At 38.6% G+C, this 24,102-nt stretch overlaps 1 protein-coding gene across 1 annotated transcript in view; it reads left to right on the forward strand.

Annotated features, from left to right (window-relative positions):
* The window catches only part of ZNF292 (zinc finger protein 292), a 53,428-nt gene that overhangs the window by 19,962 nt on the left and 9,364 nt on the right, over positions 1 to 24,102 (forward strand). Inside the window, exons 2-7 of the mRNA XM_048296683.1 lie at positions 7,176 to 7,330; positions 7,813 to 7,891; positions 9,225 to 9,360; positions 19,199 to 19,401; positions 22,150 to 22,286; positions 23,477 to 23,618. Coding sequence (XP_048152640.1) covers positions 7,176 to 7,330; positions 7,813 to 7,891; positions 9,225 to 9,360; positions 19,199 to 19,401; positions 22,150 to 22,286; positions 23,477 to 23,618 — 852 coding nt within the window. The remainder of the gene's footprint in view (positions 1 to 7,175; positions 7,331 to 7,812; positions 7,892 to 9,224; positions 9,361 to 19,198; positions 19,402 to 22,149; positions 22,287 to 23,476; positions 23,619 to 24,102) is intronic.

The following is a 24,102-nucleotide window of genomic DNA, read 5'->3' on the forward strand; positions in this document are numbered from 1 at the left end:
ATCTGCCCATATGAAATTTCCCACCCTCTCCTTTTAATGAGGCCCCTAAAGATACTGGGAAGGCCACTGTGAGGTCTCTCCAAAGTCTTTTTTTCTCTATGCTGATCAACCTGAGCTCTCTCAGCCTTTATTCGTAGCAGTGGTGCTCCATTCCTCTGATCATCTATGTGGCCTCCTCTGGACCTGCTCAAACAGGTCCATGTCTCTCTTGTGCTGAAGACTCCAGAGCTGGATGCAGAACTCCAGCTTGGGTCTCATGAAGACAGAGTAGAGGGGGAGAATCCCTTCCCTTGACCGGCTGGCCACCCATCTTTTGATGCAGCCCATGATGCAGGCAGCTCTCTGGGCTGTGAGCACACCTTACTGTCTTATGTTCGGCTTTTTATCCATGAGAACAACCAAGTCTTTTCCTCAGTGCTGCTCTCAGTGAGTTCTCCCAGTTTGTTCTCACATCTGGGGTTACCCTGATCCAGGTGCAGCACCTTGCACTTGGACTTGTTGAACTTCATGATGTTCTTGTAGACAAGTTCTCAAGCTTGTCCAAGTCCCTCTGGATAGTATCCTTTCCTTCTGTTGTGTTAACTACACCGTTCAGCTTTGTATCGTCTGCGAACTTACGGAGGGTGCACTTGATCTCAGTGTCTGGGTCACTGATGAAGATACTGGAAAGCACTGGTCCCAAGATAAAATCCTGAGGGACGCTTATTCTGGATCAAATTATGGTATATGTCTTCATCCTTTCAGTTCCGTTAATCCTAAGCATCCAATTCTAAACCAGTCCAGAGTAGTCAGTGGAACTTGATCTGAATCAAGTGGTTATGTTGCCGGGTTCATTAGGGTGTATGGCATCTCTCTGCATCTTTCTCTGTATGATGGTACCAAACTCAGGATCTCCAATTCATTTTAATTTCTTTATGATCCATCTAATGATACGATTTGTTGAGTGGCTCTGGTTATTAGAACATGCCTGTTGCCTTTACAGGAGAGAATCTTAAGCCAAGAAAAGTGTTTTTAAATCATGTGTGTGGTTTATATGGGAGACTTGCTTCACTGATTTTCTTCAGTTACCCTCTTTCTTGACTGGAACCCTCACTTTCCTTTGAAACTTCTGTTGGTGATAGCAGAGCTGTAGCCATTCTTTACCAGCTTTGAAAAAAGCTTGACCTGTTTTCTTGAATCAGACCATTGATGGTTCCTCTGAAAGCAGTTGCTCTTTTGTATCAGTTGTTGACAGGTACTGGAGGAATGAAGGGCGTTGTTGTGTCAAGGGAAGCCCTGCCTCTGTGGGAATGCTCCATGTGAACAGCAAGTGGCAGAGGGATCTCACTGAGAAGTGCTACCTGCCTGGGTGCGTGGAGCTCGGTCATTGCTTTGCTACCTCTGCACTGTGGAGTTTATTTCATGGAGGGAGCTCCTTCCACCACTCTTTGTGTGCAGCTCCCTAAGGCTCATCTCCAGATAATATGATTGTATCAAGCTTGTTGTTTGGACTTTTCTCCTGTGTGGATGTGCTCAAAGAAAGTCACTGAAATAAAGGTTTTGCTACTTACTGGAGTAGTTTGAGAGGTGCAGCTTACCTATGTGACCACTGTCTGTCACTTTTCCAGCCTCTTAGTCCCTTGGGTGTGGCAGGGAATGAAAATGACAGTCCCAGGCATGTCCTTACATAAATTTAAGTAAGCTTACCCTTATTCAGGTGTGTTCAGGGTAGGAATCTGTTCTTCAGAGCTGAAGAAACATGTAGATGTGGACCATACATGTGTAACTCCTATTAACAGTAAATAATGGTGCCTTTTAATATAAAACATATTTTAGCATTGCTTTGTTGTTGTAGGGCTAGTTTTAGCAAAGGAAATTGTTCAGTAAAGCATCCTCTGGTGGGTGGGTTGCTACAGCAACATTCTTGTAAGGGTTCTGATAAAGATTGAAAATTATCTGAATGTTACTTGTGGCTATACATTTTCCAGAGTTTAAATCACAGATATAATATTTATTTTTATTGTACAGATCAAGATTATTCCACTTTTGGAGGATTCTTGATTGTGTAAGCTGCTGCTAAAATAAAATGCCCATTTCAGTCTCACAGAGGAACAAAACTCGCGGCTGTGCTCTGAATACAGTACTTGGCTTGATTAACAAGCATGTCCCAGCTAGGGAGATAAATAACTTAATGAGGCCCAGGGCTGGGGGTAAAATTCTTTCTTTTTATGGTTGTAAGCAGAGCACAACACTGTTTCATTAAGCAAAGCAGAATGAATTTAATTTTCTTTGTATAATGGCAGTGCTGTATAGTCTAGAGACATCCAGACAAGGAAATGTGTCGTTCTGACAAATATTTTTGAAGGGTTTGGTGGGTGTAAATGCTTAATATAGTTCATGTAATGGCTTGGAAGTGGCTGATCTATATATATGAGATAAAAATAGTACTATTTAATGCTGAAATTAGTGCCGGTATGTTATAGTGCAAACTTCTCTTCTTGCTTTATACAGTGTGTTTGCTGCTTTTAAAAGATCGTAGTAACAGGTCACCAACACACCAAATACTTTTTGTTAGATGGTGTATTCTGAGAATTTGCCAATCTGCTGATTATTTTGACTAACTGCTACTAAATTTCATATCTTAAAAATGAGATTTTATTTGATTCAGTTTATTCTTAATAATCTGAATGTGGATCATAGTGGTCTTCATATGACTGTCATAGTTTCTGCCAGTGCTTTTATAATTCTCTCATCAAATTTTCTGTTACTAATGACTACATGGTATTTCTGCAAAGTTCCTGTTTATCTGGGAGAATTCCAGCTGGGTTCTGTCATAATGGGTCAGCAGTCTTCAGTATCCCCCCATGTGCAGATTGGATGGTGGTACTGCCTAGCTGGAAGTTCTTTAGCATGCTGACCACCTACCATGAAACTTGAGATCTGCTAATCTGGTTGTGACAGGTCTCAGTGGTCACTTGTCATGTTATGAAGCAGTGTCTCTTAAGGTCTTGAGGCTGTCCGTTTCTTCTTTAGGTTCTCATCTTTGCAATGACAGGTGAGAATATTCTTGATACTCTTCAGTCAGGCTTCTCAGATGACCAATTGTTTAGTTATATCTTCCTGCCTCCTTCTCTTTTCTTACCCCTTCTTCTTCCTTCTTGTCCTCAACACTTTGAGACACTTCCAGGATATGTTGTCCTGGCTTGGTAGCTAAGTTTGAAATGTCCTTCATTTGCCAAAGCTTGCATTAATCTTGTTTGCTGTGGTGCTTTGAAGAGGAGATGAATAAAAGTAGGTGGGCTGTATTGAAAATGAAATTTACATCAAGTAACCTGGTGTTTCAAATATTAAACAGGATTCATGACTTCACAGATCAACTTCCTAAATATCAGCTTACCTTACTGACAGAAGTTACTTGGCCAGATTTAGCTGTTTGGCTTCCAGGCCAGTTGTAGCAAGTCTGGACAATCTGGATAAAAGCTGGGTAAAACTGTCTTGGTCTGATACGTTAGCTACCACTTGGGAGGTTGGTTATTGTTGTGGTTTGGTTTGGGGTTTTTTTTAAAATATATTCAGTCTAAACAGAGAAGTACGGTTTTTCAAACTAATTAGAAAGGAAAGTAATTCTGGGTGACAGTGTTAGTTTTAACTATTTATCTCCAATTACAAAGCTGACTGTGTGAGCTAGGTAGCATTCCAAACTAATGCAAAGAATTTTCCCAGTATATCTATGAATCAATATGAACAGTAAGCTATGCTGAATTTCAGATTACCATGTTTGTCCCTCTTTTATTCAGTCTCACCAGCAACTTGTTTTCACATTTTCCCTTTACAGGGAAATTGTCTTTTAAGCAAGTGTGAAATTGGTTAAGCTGTAATACTCTTTTAACAAAAAGCAGTTGAGTGGTGTTTTCTCCAGTACAAAAATGCAAGTCATTCCAAAGCACTTAAAAGAAGAAAAAGTTTATTCCATAAGGAAAAAGGATTATATCACCATGCTTTTTATTTTAAATTTTCTGCAGTACTATACTGTGGAAGGTGCAGTATTGATTGCTCTAGTGAATTCTTAACAAGAAACAAGATCAGTTTGAGGAGAGCGTCTCTTCTGCAAGTCTGTGGCATTCACATAAAGGGAAGCTTATGCTATTCACTCTTTTAATGTGAGTACTTATATAGCTAGACAAAGGGAAGAAGTTACTACGTTTTCCATCCAAAACATTGCTTCAAGACCCAAAGAGTGAAAGAATATAAAGTATACTTTCCTGGGCTGTTTTTTGTTCAATTTTACTGTTTTGCCACTAGCATCCTTAAACTTGTCACATGTGACAAGTCAGTAATGGAAATCATAGTACTTCTGGTTATGAGAGTATTAGGACAAAGGGAGGCTTTTCAGTGGAGTTTCTTTCAAGATTCTTTGAAGGTTAGTGCTTTGTTCTGATCTCATTGTTCTAGTGCGTTGAGCAAAATTGCCAAGTGGTATTGAAACAGTGTTTGCTAATATGGTTACCTTGTTTATCCAGTCCTCCTCTGTTGCTTCTTTCATGCTTCAGCTCTGTTTCACTCTTCCTTGATTTCTCTGCCATGATCTGTGGTGCTTTTTTGCTGCTCTTAGGAGGGCATCAAATTGAGTGTTACAGTAAAACAGACAATATTCCACTCAGGCTCAAGGTTCCAGTGGAAAGCACTAGATGGCTCAGAAGCATCTTCTGCTGCAGGAGAGAGATAGAGTATGTAACTTCTTTTAAGGTGCATTTAAAACCAAACCAGGCTTTAATGCAGCAGTTTGACAAAACCTGCATGTTTCTTACCTGTTATGTCCTTGAATGAGATACCTTTTGGTTTGTGTTTTGTGTGAACAATGTATAGCCTGGTGATGGTATTGTAACTGCAAATGACCACACAAAACAAATTTCTGATTCAGTTTAGTATAGTTGACATTTTTTATTGAGAGGGTTTATTTGGACATTGCCAAATATAAGAATTTTAAGTATATTCTTAATACTACCACTGGCTAACTCAGTACAGACAGCTAACATAGATAGACTGCTGAATTTAACTTAAGCTTAGCTTAGCAGATTTGAAGGCAGGCGTGAACCTAGTTTTGTTTTGTCTTGTTGCTTTGTAATATGATTGACTTGCCTTTCCAGAACAGCTAACATTTGGTTTTCCTACTTTATAATACATAAACTTGCACCAAGTCCCATTTTATCATTTGAGTTGCATTGTATCCCAGACATAGCAAGTTCTTTTAGATAGTTGTACTTACATATTAAAAATAAAATTTCAACATTTGATGTTAGTTGAGAACCACTTTGTTCTGTTTCTTATTCAGGTATGTGAGGGACTCTGTAGCAGAAGAGCTTTGTTGCTCAGAGGGCTCTGATTTGCCTTACCAGAACAAACCTTGTCAGAATTGAGCCAATGTTGTCAAAATTGGTTTAATTACAGCTGACCTTAATAAAAAGGAGAACTGTGACTTTTGCTAAATGTCCTTGATGGTATGAGCTCTGTAGCATGCTTTCACACTGACAAACTTGATTTTCTTCTGTGATGAAGTAGGTGGTTCTGCAGACAAGGGGGATAGCAGCAGATGTTTTTCTGCCAGACATCAGCAGGTCCTAGTATTTCATTTCCCATCATATTCTTATAAACAAATCTATGAAGTAGTCCACTGGCTGAAGTATGGGTCCCAAAGACTTAGTAGTACAAAGTCCAGATGACAGCCAGCTACTTGTGGCCTCCTATCAAAGCTCAATACTGGAGCAAATATTCTCTTAACTTCTTTATTAGTAACTGAATGAGGGGACAGAGCACATTTTCAGCACTTTAGCGAATCATAGTGATTTGGTGGGAGCAAGCAAGGTGAGGGAGGTCAGAGAGACTGTTGGGAGGGTGCTCAGCATCCAGGGGGAATGCACTGATACGTAGTTCAGCTAAGGTGAGCACAAAGCTGGGGGGTGGGAGGGAGTAGCCCCATGCACCAGTAGAGTCTTGGGACCAACCCAGCTGTCCTGAGCAGCCTCCAGTGTGCCCTGGCTGAGCATCTGCTATGCCCTGAGCTGTGCTAGCACCGGTTTGAGAGGGGTTAATCCCTCTATTGAGGGAAGTGAACCTGTGGGACTGCTTCTAGGTACTGGTGGAGGAAAATCATAATAAATGAGAGTCTGAACACTTTCTTTTTGGGCAAGAAACAGGTTGCCCAAAAAGGCTGTAAAGTCTCTGTTCTTCAGGATACTCACAGCTCCATCAACATACTCCTCCAAACAATATATTCTAATGGCCCTGCTTTTAGCAGGGTGTCAGGCAACCAAAATTGCTCTTTTTTACTCTCAGCTTTCAGTGTGTTGTGCCCCTCAAGAGGCAAACAGCAAAATTGATCGTTGTAATATGATAGACTCCATGCAACCTGCCATAGTATAGGAATTGTTTGCAATCCATCAAGCTACCTACCCTAGGCATGATAGGAGAGATCCAAGGGGGATATGGTTTGGATGTTAACTGGAGAACCTTGCTATCTACTCTGCCTAAATGTGTGTCTGAGTCCCCTGGCCTTGACTGAAATGAACAGAAGTCTTTTGTACTTTGGTTGGTGGTGTTCGTCACTCTCATGAGTTTTATTTTGAAATCGCTGTAGGTATTAATGCAGCAAGTAGGAAAACAGTTTTTTGACTAATGAGCTTTTGGTGTGTCAGTGGTGTCTTTAAAATGTAGAGAATATATTCCTTTCAGAGCCATGTAAAAAGCAATGTCCTGAAGAGACCTTTATCTTCAAGGTGGCAACGCAGGGGAAATGTTAAACTGTTCCTGAAAGGAGAGAAGTTAAAATAAAGACACATGCTTTCAAATTTACTTGCTTTAGAAGCTGAACTGTAGAAGTGAATGTCTAAAAATGAGTTTTCAGTCCCTTAACTATGATATGCTCTTCAGGCTTCTGTATTTGGAAAATAGGAATGTAAAATGAATCAAATGATGTTACCACAGGGAGGAAGTGTCAGTCATAACATTTTTATAAGATTAAGGAATGATTGTGTGTGGAGTCTAAGTGTCAGTTGTTAATGAAACAGTAAGTTTTAAGGAAAAAAGCATGCTTTGAGAATACTTAATTTATATTAAGAAGATCTACTAGTGAGAAATACAAAATTTTAAACTTACATTTGTTCCTGATTTTTGGGTTGTTTTTTCCTTTTCTTAAATAGACTTTGTTGGAATATGCAGAAAAGTGGAAAACATCAGAAGATCCCCTGCCTCTGTTGGAGGTGTACACGGTGGCTATCCGAAGTTATGTTAAAGCACGACCTTACCTTACCTCTGAGTGTGAAAACGTAGCCTTTGTGCTTGAACGTTTAGCACTGTGAGTATGTTTTTTTGGTTACTAAAACCAGTCTGTATGTTATTAACTTTTCATTGCCTAAATGGTTTCTGAGTCCAGGTCTCAGCACCTACCTTCCTCACAGTGGATGTTGTATGTAAGGAGAATATCTGGTTGTTGGAATTGAGGCAAGAAGGATTCCTGACCTAGGACAAGCCAACATTCCTGGCTTGAAGCACTTTGCTACTATTGATCTGCATGCAATCTGAAAGTGCATCAATTTGCACAGGCTTTTACAGGGTTGGATTCAATGATAATTTTTTTTTATGGTGTCTTTTAGAGAATTTGCTTTTACAGTATCTCCAAGAGTGTTCATGACCTCTTTTTCTTTATGTGTTCAAGGAAGCAAACTGTTTTATGGCTGATGTTTCAAACAACTATTTTGATATTAGAATAAAGAATTGTTGATTATATAATTTAGAAGTCAAAAATTGCCTCAAATAATACTCCTTTTTGACTTCCAGAAGCTGTATTGAACTTCTACTGTGTCTGCCTCTGGATTTACCTGAAGATAAATGGGAAGAATTTCAGACTTTTGTACAGGTGAGTTTGATTCATGAAATGAAGACTTAATAAGTTTTCAGAATGTTTTGGAAACCTAGGGATATTGAGTATGTAGCATGTCTGTAAGGAGCAAGGCCTTCAGCTGGGAATCCTATGTACTCTGCAGTAATTGCTGAAGGTAATATCATTTTTCTGCATGCAGCAGCTGTGGAGAAAAAAAATTTACAGATTATTGAAAGAAAATTCATGTTTTAAAATACAGTTGACTATTAACACTTAGAAATGAAATATTATCATATAAGTCATTCTTTACTATATATGGCTGTATGTTTGAAAGTTATGAATGAAAGGCCAGTTGATACTGAAGGTTTGTTAGATCTCTCAGGGCACTGGCTGGTTAAGGTTAGAGCTCTGCTTTAAAGGAGGGTGTTGGAACAAGTTCTGCTCCTCAGTATTTATCAGAAATATGTAGTAGGAGGTCCCATCCACAGTTTTAAAAAAAGAAAGGAGGGGGGAGGAGAAAAGAATAATAATGAAAAAGACCAGATACAGTTACCTCAGGATTCTCAGCCTAAATAATGTAGGCAGATGAAAGGCTGATTATTTTAGAATGGATTTTGACTAGCAATTGCCTTATAGAAATCAATTCTGAAGAGGTGTGTTTGATGCTGAGAGATTCCACAGCCTTGAGAGCAGGTGGAAAAGTAAAAGAAAAATGAGCCATTTCTTGATTTTTTTTTTTTTAAGGACCAGTGTAAGTTGTGTATTGCTACTTAATCCAGAGATTTTTGTAGGTATTGAGTTTGCTCCCAAGTGTACATCTGCTCACAGAATTTATTCTAGCATATAAATGTAGTGGAAGATATTTTAATGGATTTTAAGACTCCAGCCTGTTTCATCGTATTTGCATAGAACCGTGCAGTGAGATCTTAACAGCTAAAATTTTTCGACATTATAAAAGTATTTTTTTCCGTGTCTCCAGTACATAGAAATTGAGCTGCTGAAGAGCTTGAGAAGATAAAGTTTAGGCACCTGATACCAGGCCAATATGTGGACCAGAGAAATTACTCATCCATTTTTAAAAGAGAGGCCTATTTCAAAATTTAGTTTCAGAAATTTCAGAAGTAGCCTGTTAATAAATCTCAAGGTGAGTTTGAGGCACTCAGTTGTTTTGGTTTTTCATCTTAAATCTTAGGCAACAGAGGCAGAAGTAAAACCTATATAGGCTGAATTTTAAGATTGTTTTGTTATACATTTAACTCTCTATCTGATCAGGTGTTATTTTGACAACATAAGGTATAAAGGAGTATGAAAGACACATTACTTATGTCTTGTTTAAACAATACTTTGTTTTGTAAAATATATTGTTCAGGTGGCTCATAAAAACTTGATGGAAAATGGCAGCCAGGAACTGCACATTTTAACAACACTTACACAAGAGAAGGGAGTGTGGAAGAACCCAGTATTGTGTGCTATTCTTTCCCAGGAGCAGTTGGACCCAGATAAAGGTAAAATTTAACATTATGGTTGGGATAATATATACTTCATTTTTATCATACACTGAAATAGTGTTATGATATATGGAAGTTTTTTGTTCAATATAGTTTGTGATAATTTATGAAGTATATAAATAAATATGCTTGTGGCATTTTCTGAATTAATAAGACAGTATGTTCATGGGAACATACAAATAATTTAATGTTGGTATTTTACATAAATTGCAATAATGCCTTGAATTCTCTTGCCATTTTCTTTATAAGCCATGTGAAGGGAGTTTACATACAGGCTAATTTACAATGGGGCAAGTTCAATACTAATATACAAATTGTATTTGACATAAAAAAAATTAAAGCTGCATATTTTTTTTAAATGAGAATATCATTTACTCAGTTACAAAATGCAAATGGTAAGAGGGCCTTTACTGAAGTTTCATTTAGACCTGAGTTCTGAGAATGGCTAACAGTAGTTGCATAGTGAAGAATATATGATCAGCAGAGGCTTACAAGGATAATGCCCTGATAGGTTATTTTCGTTTTGGTGATTGCAATTCACCAAAGAAGTGGTATCCTTGTGTGAATAAATTTTAGTTGTTTTTTTGATTCTTTGCCTAAATGGTTTTAGAATCTGTATAAAGCATTACATGTAAGCATCTGTGGCAGTTGCACAGTTCTTACATCAAGTGAAGTAGTTCCTCTTACTGTCTGCCTCCTTTTCCTGCTTATTTCATATGATATTTTCTATCTATTGACAAGTTAACTATTCAAGTGTCTTTTAATGAATGCATCACAAGACCTGATTCGATAGACTGCTATCATGTCTATACTAGTTTGAAAACAAACCAGCAGGAGGCACCAAGTCAGAATAACAATTTAATAAGGAAATTTAAAAAAAAAATAAAGGCAGAAAACACTGGTTTAAACTGACAGAGTCAGGATACAACCTGACACCCTGTTAGGGTGTCAGTAGCAGTCTGATAAGATGGTGGCTGCAGTCCTCCTGAAGTGGTGGATATGGTTCTGTCGAAGTGGTGATCCTGTAGAAGGGTCTGCTCTTCCTTGGAGGTCCAGTGGTGGCTATGTAGCTGCTGTCCTCTGGGAATCCAGTGGAAGGGGTGTCTGTGGTGTTCGGAATCTCAGATTATATCCAGGATGGGATGCTTGGTTCCTCATTCTGGGTGGAGCATCTCACAATGGGGTAATGAGGCATGAGGCCAGGCATTGATGGGCTCATTAACAGAAGATAGTCCGGAGGGAGGAGGCAAGGAAACACTGCCCCACCTGGTTTCAGCAGCTCATGAGGATGGTAATAGAATACACTGCAACCCAGGAAAATGTCTCGTCTTCACTCTTCTGTAGTGTCTTACATATGTCTTCAAGCTTTACTACCCCATTCTTTGTATGGGGAACCAAAGGTTTATTCAGCAGTCAATATGATTTTCTGCTTCTTTCTGCATTCCTTTCACAGTATTTCCTAACATTAGCCTTGCTTCTTGACTGCACATTGAACTAGTGTTTTCTTAAATCAGGACTAAGCAAGACATTTTCTTGAAGACTAGTACCTATTTCAGTGTTAGGATTTCCCCCTACCACACCTGCATGTTAGGCTTGCATTTTTTTCCCCCCATGAAAATAATTTTGGGGGGTTAATCAACATTTTAATTTTATCTGTTATGCTGTGTTGTGGACTGTTGGCATGGTTTTACTACCCTGCTTTTGTCAGCATATTTTGTCATGGTTCTCTGCTCTTTTCCAAATGTTTATAAAAGTCCTGGACATAGGCTGTCCCTGGTACAGATCCTAAAGAAACCCACTGAGAGTTTGTTTGGGGTTTTTTGTTCTTTTTCTATTAACTGATAATTTATCTGTACAAGGATCCTCTTTTTACTGCCAAGAGAGTTTGGCGTCTTTAGGGATTTGATGGACTTCTTTAGAAAATAAATTGGATCTCCTTTTTTCAAATTACCACAGCTCCCTTGGATAAGTCCAGTAAATGTATAATGTGATTGATTCCCCCCCCCCCCCCCCCCCCAAAAGTTATGCTTACTCTTCCACAAGATTTGCATTTCATTCCTTTTTTTAATTACTTATTATGCACCTAATACAGACTTTGGATTTGTATGTAGTCCTTAGAGTCCCACAGAGTACTCCTTTACTAGTTTACTCTCAACTACCCTGCAGCCATTGTAACAGTAAGGTACTTGTAAGAGAGAGGTTTAATTAATATTTATTTGCATTATATTTGAGTCTTTTAAGAACTTGCTCATGAGTTCAGTATTGGATGGGGGGACACAGGGCAATAAGTAAGATTGTGACCATGGACTTCAGGAGAGCTAACTTTAGCATCCTTAAGGAACTTCTTGTAAGAATCCTATGGGAACAGGTCCTTCAGGGAGGAGGGGTCCAGTAGAACTGGTTGATACTCAAGGATCACTTCTTCCAGGCTCAAAAATGATACATCCTGATGAGCAAGAAATCAGGCAGAGGGGGCAAGAAACATGCATGGATGAATAAAGAACTCTGGTCACTACTCAAGCATAAGCAGGAAATACACAGGAGATGGAAGCAGAGTTTGGCCACTTGAAGTGAATGTAGGGAGGTTGTCAGAGTAAATCGAAAGGAGACAAGGAAGGCCAAGGCCCATCTGGAATTAAATCTGGCCGAGGATGTCAAGAACAACAAGAAGGGGTTTTTCAGATACATAATTACAAAAAGTAAACAAAGGGTAATGTGGGCCTGTTACTAAATAGAGGGAGGACCCTGGTAACAGGTGATGCAGAGAAGGCAGAATTACTGAATGCCTTCTTTGCATCAGTCTTCACTGAAAAGACCAGCCCTCAGGAATCTCTGATCCAAGAGCCAGTAGAGTGCCTCCCCAGCAAGTTTGCTGGTGACACAAAGCTGGAGGAGTGGCCAGTACCCCAGAGGGCTGTGCAGCCCTTCAGAAGGACCTTGACAGGTTGAAGAGAGGGGCAGAGAAGAACCTTCTGAAATTCAACAGAGGCAAATGCAGGGTCCTGCACTTGGGGAAGAATAGCCTTTGAATTCCTTTATTTTCAAACTGTACAAACTTCAGACATAGTGTGAGAAAAGTTTGTGTTTTCTGACCACACAGCGCAGCTGTTTGCTTCTGATTACAGACAAGGAAATGCAGGCTTGTCTGAACTGGGTTATTCTCTTGCTCTCCTAGTTTTGAGAATGGTCTGTTGCATGGGTTCCACCTAAATATGAGCAGGAAGTACTCACTACGTAAGATGTTAGGGAGACTATTCTCTTGAGTGCCACGTCATTAAAGTAATTGCCTTACTTCTGACTGCTTTGGACACAGCTCAGTTTTCTGATGAATGTAATGTAAGGATTCGGTAAGGATTCATGCACTAAGAAGTGCAAAAAAAGTAGGGGGTGGATATACAGTTCTTTGAAGCAGTGTTAAGAACAGCATACCTGTCATGGATTTCCTTGCTGATGAGTATTGCTGCATTACTACAAGATGTTCATACAGTACTATGATATAAAACAGCAAAATTTGTCTTGAACTGTACTGCAGAAACTACATGCATGCAGTAGATACAAATTTGAGCTGGTGTGCACATACAAGATCTTTTCATGTTGGAAATATTCTCCGTCCCCTTGATTTGTCACCAGCTTGGGTGACAAACATTGGCATTGCCATATCTGATCATAAAAGTTGGGAAGCCTGGCTTAAGTTACCAAATTCTGTGCAGAAAATAAAAGAGAATCTTCTCTTGGGAACTATTTGAAATGCTGAAACCTACAACTTGAGTTGTTTCTGAAGACAATGTATCTCTCTTCCTCTGCTAGTGAAACATAAGCGTTGTCGTTTGTGACTGTGCTTGTTCCCACAGTGCTAGTCTGTATGGAAGAATAGCCTGGAAATGAGTATTTGGATTCCTAATTAGCTGAGGAATGTGTTTTTTTCTTGTTCTTGACTGGCGACTCCAAAGATAATTTATTTGCTGCAACTGGATCATCTTTGGTTGTCATTTTTGGGCCTCCTCAGTGAACATCTGAATTTGATAGCATTATATGTGACTCCCATCTGAGAGGTTTCTTGAGGAACTCCTTTTGAGTTTCCTGGGTCTGGATCAATCTACATTAATTTAAGAGCACTCAGGCAATCTTCCACTCAAGCAGTTCAGTGCTGAAAGGACAGATCATTCCCCCAGCTCCTCGTGTCTTGTTGTTTCTTGCCTCTGTCCCTTGTCTTTACTCAGCAGGACACACAACAATTATGTGACTAGGTCTGGAACTTCCAGATTCGAATTCTGGTTCCTCAGCAGTATTCCTCTTACAAGTGTGCTCAGGAGCTGTAAACTACTTGCTTGTTCACATCAATTTTCTTCTTTTTCCACCTAAACCTGTTTCCTGTGTCTTTAAAGAATGTCTTATCAAATTTGGAGTTTTGTCTGTGTATCATTGTGGACATTTTAGACTTGAAAGATCACCCAAAATTACATAATCTTATTGAGTCGTGAGGATAGCAAAGTACCAGTGTTCTCAAATAGTATTTCAGAGATACACTGGTGTCATTCTTTGCTGTGGAGCACAGCTCTACCAGTTTCCATCACCTCAAATACTGGGGACAACTAGTCAGTACTAAAGCAGAAAGAAGTCTGGAAAGGTATTATATGAAAATAAGGTCTCCTATCCACACCATTAAATTCAAGAAGACACTATTAGCTGTAATTGCTGACTAGGCTGGAAGTATATGGTTCACCTGCTGTAGCACTCATCAGCTGTTTCCATACTGCTATTGGACACTGCATTGCATTGCATTTGTATGGTGACCTGCATGACTTCTTTTTTTCTCAAGATTGCATATGATAGACAAGAAGCACTTGTATTTGGAGAGAGGAATTTTCCACATTTCTCCACTTCATTAATTGGTTACAGAAGGAAACCTTAGTAAGGTTGTCTTAATTTTCTCACATCATAGTGGGTCTTCTGTCTTACTGGCCTCCTCCTGAACTACCAGATAGCTTAATGTGAGATCAGGACTGATACTAATCTAGAATTGAAGCTGATCTGAATTAATGACAACTGAAAATTAAGTTTCCTGAAAGTTGAAGTGTTTGGGGTTATGCAATAGCCTATACAGTCTTAAAACACTGCACTTCCATCCTCAGTTTCTGTCAATGTGGCTTGTGCTCTTCAGCATGATCCTGCTTTTCCATCCTCGAGGTTATTATTTTCTTGTAGTGATGGTATAATCCTTCAAATGGTCACTGGTATCTCCTCAGTTGGTACTGAGGGTGAGTGGAGGAACTGTCTAGAGGAAAAGGATAACCCTACGAAAAGCCAGGCTGCTGCTGCTTTTTTGGTATCTAATTCTAATTATCCTTAGAGATTTAAACCTGGATGCCAAGAGTTAGGTTCTTGCATTTTTCATAAGTTTAAATGTAGTAGGGAGGCATCTAAAGAATATGTCACTGAAAAGAGGATCCAGATACAGCCATCATTATCCAGAGATTGTCAAGGTGGATAACAGGCAGAATTTAACAGCCAACGTGGAACTATTTTCAGTAATTAGAGCACCTGTCACCAGAAGCTGAGTGATACCAGCAGCCTCAGTTTTGAGAGGAGAAAAAAAAATAGTGTTTTCCTCCTGGGTATATTCAAAGCAGCCATGTGGAACTTCTTTTACCCTTTCTCCAGACACTATGCCACTACAGAAGCATCCAGGATTGATGCTGCATTCAGCAGAATTGTGCTGAGACGTTGTTTGCATGAAGGATTCTGAGTCCCAGCTCCTGGTAGATATGGAAAGCATCGAGTCAGTTCAGAGTCACCCATAGTGTGAATGCATATGTAGACTAACACTTGAAGATGACTAAAGAGATGTCATGGTTCAACCCCAGCCAGCAGCCAAGCCCCACTCAGCCACTCACTCACTCCCCCACCTGCAGCATCGAGGAGAGAACAGGAAGGGTAAAGGTAGAAAACTCAGAAGTTGAGATAGAGAGAGTTCCATAGGGAAAGCAAAAGCCAGGCACACAAGCAAAGCAAGGAATGAATTCAGTGCTTCCCCTGGGCAGGCGGGTGTTCAGCCATCTCCAGGAGAGCAGGGCCCCATCACACCTAACGGTGACTTGGGAAGACAAACGCCATCACTGCAAACGTTGGTCCCATTCCTCCTTCTTCCCCTGCCTTCTATACTGAGCATGATGCCACATGGTCTGGAATGTCCCTTTGGTCAGTCTGGGTCACCTGTCCCGGCTGTGTCTCCTCCCAACCTCCCAAGCACGCCCATGCTCCTCCTCAGCGTGGCAGTACGAAAATCAGAACAGGCCTTGGCTCTGTGTAAGCCCTGCTCAGCAATAACAAAAACATCTCCACATTATCATCACTGCGTTCATCACAAATCCAAACCACAGCCCCCTACCAGCCGCTGCGAAGAGAATTAACCCTACCCCAGCCAGACCCAGTACAGTAGTTTCCTGACTAGCAACTGAAGTTCTTTGAGATGGTTTGTCCGTGTGTATATTCACCTCCTGGCTTCATCCTCCTTGGCCAAAGCAAGGTTGATAAGATGTAAAGGTCTGTGGTAGATAAATCTGTGCCTACCCTACATCTGATGAAGGGTCTGGTAGTAGGATTATGAGTGCTTTGTAAGGCAAATACTCTTTGTGCTCTTCAAGTCTTCTAGTCAGCTAAAACGTGGCATTAATGTGGACTGTCTTCCACAGAGAACCTGTTACTGCTTGGAGCTTATTCCTGCACTTGTGTGCTGCTAATCTATGGATTATGTTTTCTCTGGTTTAATCCATGTATGGTATGAGCAATACCTGTAATAAAAGTTCATAGTCCTTCTTGTGAACTTGGCATGGAATTACTTGGTAGTAGGACCTGACATGCCAGCTGTTGGACTCAAGGGGATAACAGGGAAACTGTCTGAAAAGGTTAGATCCCAGTCTGTCCAAGTTAATTTGCTAGCCTTAGTAGATTGTAGTACCACCTGTCAGATGTTATCTGCACATCTTTATTTTCTCTCATATTCTGTAATTTCATATGAATTTTGCACATGCCTTGCACAAACATGTTTATGAATTTTAATGGCTGAGGGAGCATTGCACAAAAATGACATTTAGTAATTTTTCCAAGAGTCATTCCCATTAAATATGTCAAGTTTTATGCTCATAGGGGTTAAGTGACTTGTTCTAGATGAGCACTTGTGTCTCAAAGCATTTTTATGAATTACAATTGTTATGGTAAACTAACAATTTGTCCACAATAACTTTTGAAATGGGTATTGCATGATAAAATATATTTATAAAATATTTAAAAACAAACAAAATCTCCCTCAATAACCTCAGAATCTTATCCTTAAGACTGTTCCCCACCATAAACTTAGTCCTGTAACTTCAGTGCTGGGTTTTGTCTTAAAATGTCAGCTGTAGTTCAGTTACAAAATAAATGTAATTTAAATTCATGTTTTGAATGAGCTTTCAGATGCTAAACGTAATGGTTAGTATCACTGGGATTAGAATAAAGGCTTAAGAGCTAATATGTAGCTCTAACCCTGAGGTCTTCCTGTGTCTTGTTGAGAAGATAACAGAAAATGTGCTGATGCTTATGCAAGGTAGGCTGGCTGAAGCAGTAAACACCAAAGGAAGGGGATTACTGAGAACTAGCAGATAGAACATAGTGTTTACAATATTAAATGCAGCAATTACAGTAATAAATCAGAGTGAAACATCTTGGGTTACCAATATATCTTAAAGTCTAAGGTCTTCCTGTATCTTGTTACAGAAATAAGGTAAAATGTTCCGATGTTATTCCACGCAGACTATCCAGGACTAAATGTGAGCGAAGGATTATTGGTACCTGGTGGAAGAAGAGCAAGGCTAGACTATTGAATGTGGTTAGTCACAGGGTCATTTGTGGGTTGGCAGGAGTAGGAACGTTTTTTATAATGCATGGGTAATGACATTAAAGGAACATTTATGTGCTGCTAAGAATGTCCCCTAATAAATACAAAAAATGTTTACTGTCTACCAATTGTCGGTTAGTGTGCTCTGGTTTTCCTTTGTTACTACATAAATACAAATCTGGTCATAGCTTCATCATCATGAGGAGAGGAAGAAGGAGCTCATTTGATTTGAATATTCTTACACATCAGTTAGCCATTGCTGATCATGTGTAACAAGGTACAAGGATATGTATGAATAAACAACTGAGAAGTTGGTTGAAATGATAATTCAACCATAAATCTGAAAATGCGTGAAAGATAATGATGGGGTCTAACAGTCCCAGTTTCTGGAAAAGGCAGTATTTTTTGCCCTAAAGTCTTGTGCACTCAAGTGGTAAAGAAAATGGTTGACCTGATTGATTTCAAGATGGACTTTTAGTAATGTTCCGTATAAGCAGCTAGAAGAAGGAGAAATCATGAAATAAAGACAGTAGTGAATCAAACTAAATGGGATAGGAAGACACAAAAAATAAAATGAGATGAGCTTTTTTCTTCCATCAAACCTCATGTTTCATATTCTAATAGTTCAGATATTAGAGAGAGAATTCATTTTTTACATGTTGAAAGTACTTACTTCATCAAGACGAATCAGGACTTGAAAAGTCAAGAAAATATAAATTAAGTGAATGGGCAGCATGATTCAGGTGAAATTCAGGACAAGTAAATTGAAAGGAATATAATGAAAGTTCCTACCAGGATGTGTCAGAAAGTGAGCACTGCAGATGACCACAAGGTTTTGGGAAGGGGTGATGAAAATACTCAAAACTGGAAAAAATCACATTTAGAAAGGATCAAGATTTTACTCTTAACACTGAAAGCATATAATGTATCTGCTGGTTTTCACAAAAGAAACAAAAAACAGTAGAAAAAGTCTGCTGTTTTTAAAAGATGTGAGAATGTATTATTAAAGTGAGGGTAATTGAAAACCAAATTATTTTTTAATGCAGTATATATCTATCTTGTGGAAACAGGGAGGTGTTAATGTCAAAAGGATTAAACAAAATTGATTGTCTATGTGTCTAGTTTTTATAACTGACTTTAAATATTCTGTAGGTAGTACTAAACCTCATGCTTCAAAGCTGAAACAATTTTGATCTTGAAGATCTGGATGAGACCTGAGATATATATTTAAGAATCGGAACATTAATCCATGTTCCTCCTTTTTGTAGGATTCTTATGCCTTCCAATGAGGCACCTAGAGTTGGGTGCTTAGTGTAGACTACACAGTTTAACTCTGGTGGGAGCATATCTGAAATATACAGTTCAATACCCATCTCTTTTGAGTTTTAGACTATGCACAGTCAAATGTATACAAGATAAGCCTCTTTTTTCAAATAAGGAAACTTATTTGGTTGAAGAACTTTAAAGTGTTTGACTGTATACTATGTGTGTATAATATGAAACATTTCACACCAATAAAAACAGGTTCAGAAACTTCTGTACTTGTCACATAAATCTTTTAATAGCAAGATCTTTAAAAGGCAACTGTTAGCGAAGGCATAGCGCGAATGTTCAAAGGATGTGAGAGCAGTGGCTTTGTGTTATCTTTCTGTAGAACTATAATTAAATGGTATCTAAATATTTTAATATTTATATGGTCTCTCAGTCTGTTTCGTGTGCAGCTGTTTTGCCAAGAAATTAGAATTAATTAAAACCTGCAAGTATATAAAAGGTCTGTGACAGGGAGCTTTTATGATAAAGAAGTACAGTTCACCAAGAAGCTTTTCCTCATCTTTGCTTCGTATCTTTTGTATCTATTTTGATTTGTGTAAATTTTAGGAGTCAACCATGACTGAGTAAATGCCATCTGTTAGCTCTGTAACATGCATATAATGTTTTGGCTTTTTTTTTTTTTTGAAGTGAATGAATTTTTAGTATCAGAAGGCCCTGTCCTGCTGGATATGCGTATTAAGCACCTAATGAAAGCAAAGGAATTAACACAAGCTACTGCCCTGGCAAAACTCTGCTCTGACCATCCAGAAATCAGTGCAAAAGGCAATTTCAAACAAACCTACCTGGTCTGTCTTTGTTCAGGATCACCAAATGAAAAGCTAATGGAAGAAGTAAGTAAATAATGAAGAATTTTTTTTCTTAGACTTTTTTCTTTAATGATAGTAAAGTCACTAATCATAAGCTGGTGTTCTGTAAAAGAGGTTTTTCTTTTAAAATATGATCTAAAATATTTTTGGTATTCTTTTTTTTCTTTTCATTCAAGTTACTTTTAAGCTGAGTAGTAATGACTCAAAACACTGATGAAAGTGTCTTACTAGGTCATTAGTGGGCATTTTCTGGCTGTGCCACAACTTTGTGTTTGATTTTGTGTGAAGTATTTTAAAACTCTGCCTCAGATCTCATTAGTAAAGTGAAGTTAATCATTTTCCCATTCTTATTACTTTAACTATATTGCTTTTCATGCATACCTAGTACATAGAATGGGGCCCTTTAGATGCCACTTGCAGTTCAAAGAATAAATGTAACTTAACCCAAATGCCTGGGTGCAACTGAAGGTGAAATCAGGTATTTGATCTGGTTTGTAATATAAAATCCTTCTAATTTAAATACAGAAGTCAGAGAGGAGATGGCAGCTTTGCTCTTTTGTATTCTTTCAGGTGGCATCTTAATTTCTCATCCCACTCCAGAGTTTTAGCTGAGCTTTTTTCCTTCTTGAAGGAAAACTAACTGCAAATGTCACTTCTCTTGTCTGCCTGTGTCTCTCTGCTGTCTTTTTGTTGCTGTCATCTTTTTATGTTAAATATTAAGCCTATTGCAATTGAACCTAAAGGGTAAGAGCTGTGCACTGGTTAGAGCTGGAAAAGTTTCCTACCCTAGGTGTAGACTAAATTCTAAGATGACAGCTTCTCACCAAGGATGTTCTTCAGATACTCAGTAGAATTGGATCAGTCTTGGTTTCCCAGCTCTGGCTGCCGCAGACCCTGTCAGAACAGGCTCAGGAGGGGCTGACAGGTCTGTGCAATCTTACCTTTGTTTGCTGGAGACATACAATGGAACTTGGAATTTATGACCCTGCAAATAGGCTTCCTTCATTACTCAGCCCCCACACAGAATGGGCTCATTCAATGAATGAACCGTGAATCCCCTGGACAAAAGGAATGGGTTAGGCTTGTTTCTTTGGATGCCATAACGTACAGATAAGTTCAGACTGGGTTATCAGAGAGAACCTAATTCGGGTATTTCTGAGCTTCAGATTGCTTAGATTTGCAGCTTCAGCTGCAGCACTCTTTGCAGTATTGCTAACCATTTTGGAAAGATGATGTATTACCAAGAGAAGGCAGGTAAGTTTTAGCATGTCAAGGTGGACTTAGGAACTGAGGAGGACAGTCATTTTGTAGTGTGAGAACAGTAAGAAAATAGAGGAAAAAAAGAAGTATATTATTGGCGTGGAAATTTTTATATCCATTCAGAATAGGCAGGAAAGTAACATTTGAGCTCATTTTCAGCTTGGATTAGTCTAATAGTTTCCTTCAATAATATGAAGAATTCAGACCTGCAGTATGTGAAATGCTAGACTGACAAACTTGATGGCTGGACTTACACAAACCTTTGCTGGAAACAGGGTCCATTAGGAAGTGGGAGAGGCTGGAAAAGCTTTTTATGGAAAAAAAGTTCCCTTTAAGCTTTTAATTGATAGTCCTTGTCTGAGATGGGGCACTGAGCAAAGGAGAACTTCAGTCTAAATTGCTATTACAGTTACACTGTTCCACGTTTGAGAAGTATAGTTTTCTTTAGAAGATGACTTTGAGGCTATTAAACCTCAAATGACATTCAGTGAAAGGCTGTTGGTATATTTACAAAGTGTCAATTTAGAGGTGTAAAAATAAGTAGTTGTGCTATTCAGAATTGTAGTTTGATCGCTGGAGACCGTGGTGCCCAACCCAGCTGTGCTGCCGCCTCACCCGGAGTGCCAGACCAGCTGGGTGTTTGGGTGAGCACTTCTGTCTCTTGCTTTGGGTGGTCTTGTGATTCTTCAAGAGAGACTTCCAACAGTGCTGTTGTCATAGTCAAGCTATTCTTCAACTGCTGGTGTCAAAGAATAAGTACCAGCATGTCCTGCCAGATGCACTAATTGATGTAATCAAACCAGTCTGCTGAGAATCAAAGTAGACAGTAGTAGTTACAGCAAGTGCAGTGATTCAGTACAGCTGTCTAGGAGTACTGGGCAACTGATTTTTCCTTTGATTTGCCACAAAACTAAGTACTTCCATTGGTACTTGAACAAATAAATTCTGTTGTACAGACTGTAGTGTTCTTCTAGAACAGCATTCAGGTGACCTGCTTCTTACTGTACAGCTTTCCTTTTCTTCATATCTTCCATTTTTTAAAAAGTACTAGAACATTCATGTTAAACCTCAGGTTCATTAAGCACCCAGCTTGTTGTATTAAAGCAGTAGTAACATCAGTGACAAGAAAACTGAATTAAAATTCCAGGTAATTTTCTTTTTTGTGTTAAGCTGTAATTTAAAGTTGTAAGTCTGCATATCACTATTATCATATGTATGTGATATATATGAATAATTAATGTACTATAAAATTCTTAGGTGACTGGGACACTAGATACAAATAAGTCATATGTCGAAGAAACAAGTTTATATTCACTTTAATAAAACAGTCTGGTGGCATAATGAGTTTTGATGCTGCCTAGAAATGTACTGATTTGCTTTCAAGCTCATCTCTATCCAACTGTTAAATTAAAGTTCTGAATTGTTGTCTTCTTGCAAAGGCTAATGTGACTGTATGTCTGAAAATGAAACCACTTTCTTAGTCTGGTTCTGCTTCTCTTTCTTCCCTTCTAGATTGCAGAAGTAGATTGCAAAGATGCTCTAGAAATGATCTGTAACCTTGAATCTGATGGAGATGAAAAAAGTGCTCTGATCCTGTGTGCAGCATTTCTGTCTCGCCAGCTGCAGCAAGGGGAGATGTACTGTGCCTGGTGAGTTTGAATCTCATCTGAGAACAAAAACTTAGTCTGGGGAAGATACATAAGCCGTAAGTTAACTTTCTTTAGCTGATAAAATCTGTGAGCTAAACAGAAAGGAGATAAGACTCTTAGAAAGCTAAAAATGAAAAGAAGTGGATTTTGCAAGATAAGCATCCATTACATGAATTTGAAGGTTGTTTGTATGATGAGGTAAATACCAATAGCTGGTCAATAATTTTTCTGTAGAAATAAGAAATTTAATATCTGCAGGCAACTGGTCAGCATTATGTCAGCATTTAATGTGTAAGTACTGTTCCTTCTGTCCTGGAATAACACAGTGTTTCTTTTTCTAACAAACTTACAAAGGAAGCAGCTCTTTACTACTACTACTATAACCACAGTAATAAGGTAGATGAAGATACTGTTTAGGGCTTGCTTTCATTAATGTGGGAACAAATAACTGGTCTTTGTTGGCAGATATTTGAGCTGTTAGGGTTTGAATTTCCTTCTGCTAACTAGCAAACCTGTACAATTCCTGAAGAACTTGCTTTGTTTGTGCATCTCTGTTTTATGTGCAGCAGCAGGAGAAAACTGGTAATGCAGGATTTTGCTTTAAGAGATTCTGCTAAAGTTTTGGGGGTTACAGCATTCCACAAGGTACTAGTACTCTTGGTTATTCTCACCTAAGGACGAATGAACAAGTGAGATAATGTAGATACTGTGATACTGTTTGGCTTTGGGGGTTAATTTCTCACTAAATAACAGTCATATTCAGCTCTTAAAGCAGAGCAGCTTTAGAAAAAGTGGTATCTACCACAGAGAAAAGCCAATTTTCTATAGCTGTTAGTAATTACTTAGAGTTCAGAAGTGTACAGTTCCAGTCTGTGAATAGTAAACTACTGTGCAAGACTTTCTTTTTTTCAAGACCGCATTGTGAGTAAATATGTAGCATAAATTGTGATAATACTGGTTTTATTCTGAACTGTCCTTCTGGAATTGAGTCATTGTCATAATTTTGAAATTTAGATACTTAATAGTGTGGGTATTTTAATAAAAGCTTTTCTCTCTAAGATAAGGTGTGAATAAATTTCAGATTTTTTCCTCTCCCAAAGACAAAATGGAAACTGTTCTTAGCCTTGCATTTCTTATGATCAGATTAGTGGTTGCATTGATGGCCCTGAAATATTGTTCTCTTGTTCTAGGGAACTGACTCTTTTCTGGAGTAAACTGCAGCAAAGGGTAGAGCCTTCTATTCAAGTGTATCTAGAGAGATGTCGTCAACTTTCTGTGTTAACTAAGACTGTTTATCACATTTTCTTCTTGATTAAAGTTATTAATTCAGAGGTAAGGATACTCCTGAAAGAATATTTTTGGCACTTTTAATGGAAATGTAATCAGGAAAATTTATGAAAGCTTCTTCGACATCCTGTCTTTCTGTGTAGCATCAGTTTTGGGGCAATCCTGACTGGTTTTAGGAAAGGCCATAGCAACTTCCTTCTTGCAGGTACATTATTAGTTGATTCATTTTGAATCATTAAAACTTTGGTTCCTTTGGAAAAAAAAGAGTGGGGTTAAACAGAAAAGCTGGATGCCACAACTGAGATGAAGAAAACACTAAAGGTGAGGTTATAACCTCTAGGTTTGCCCATGTCCTCTAAATGTGGTATTTTCTGTAAGCAGGCCCTAACATTCCTCGCCATTATTTTCCATATTTCAGAAATTACAGAAAATTGAGAGGATAGGCTTATGAAGAAAGGAAATGAAAGGTGTATATTAATATAAAAGAAAAGGAAAATTACAGGAAGTTTAGAATATAAAAAAGAAACTA

Source organism: Corvus hawaiiensis, chromosome 3 (genome assembly GCF_020740725.1).
Source record: "Corvus hawaiiensis isolate bCorHaw1 chromosome 3, bCorHaw1.pri.cur, whole genome shotgun sequence".
Classification (NCBI taxonomy): Eukaryota; Metazoa; Chordata; class Aves; order Passeriformes; family Corvidae; genus Corvus; species Corvus hawaiiensis.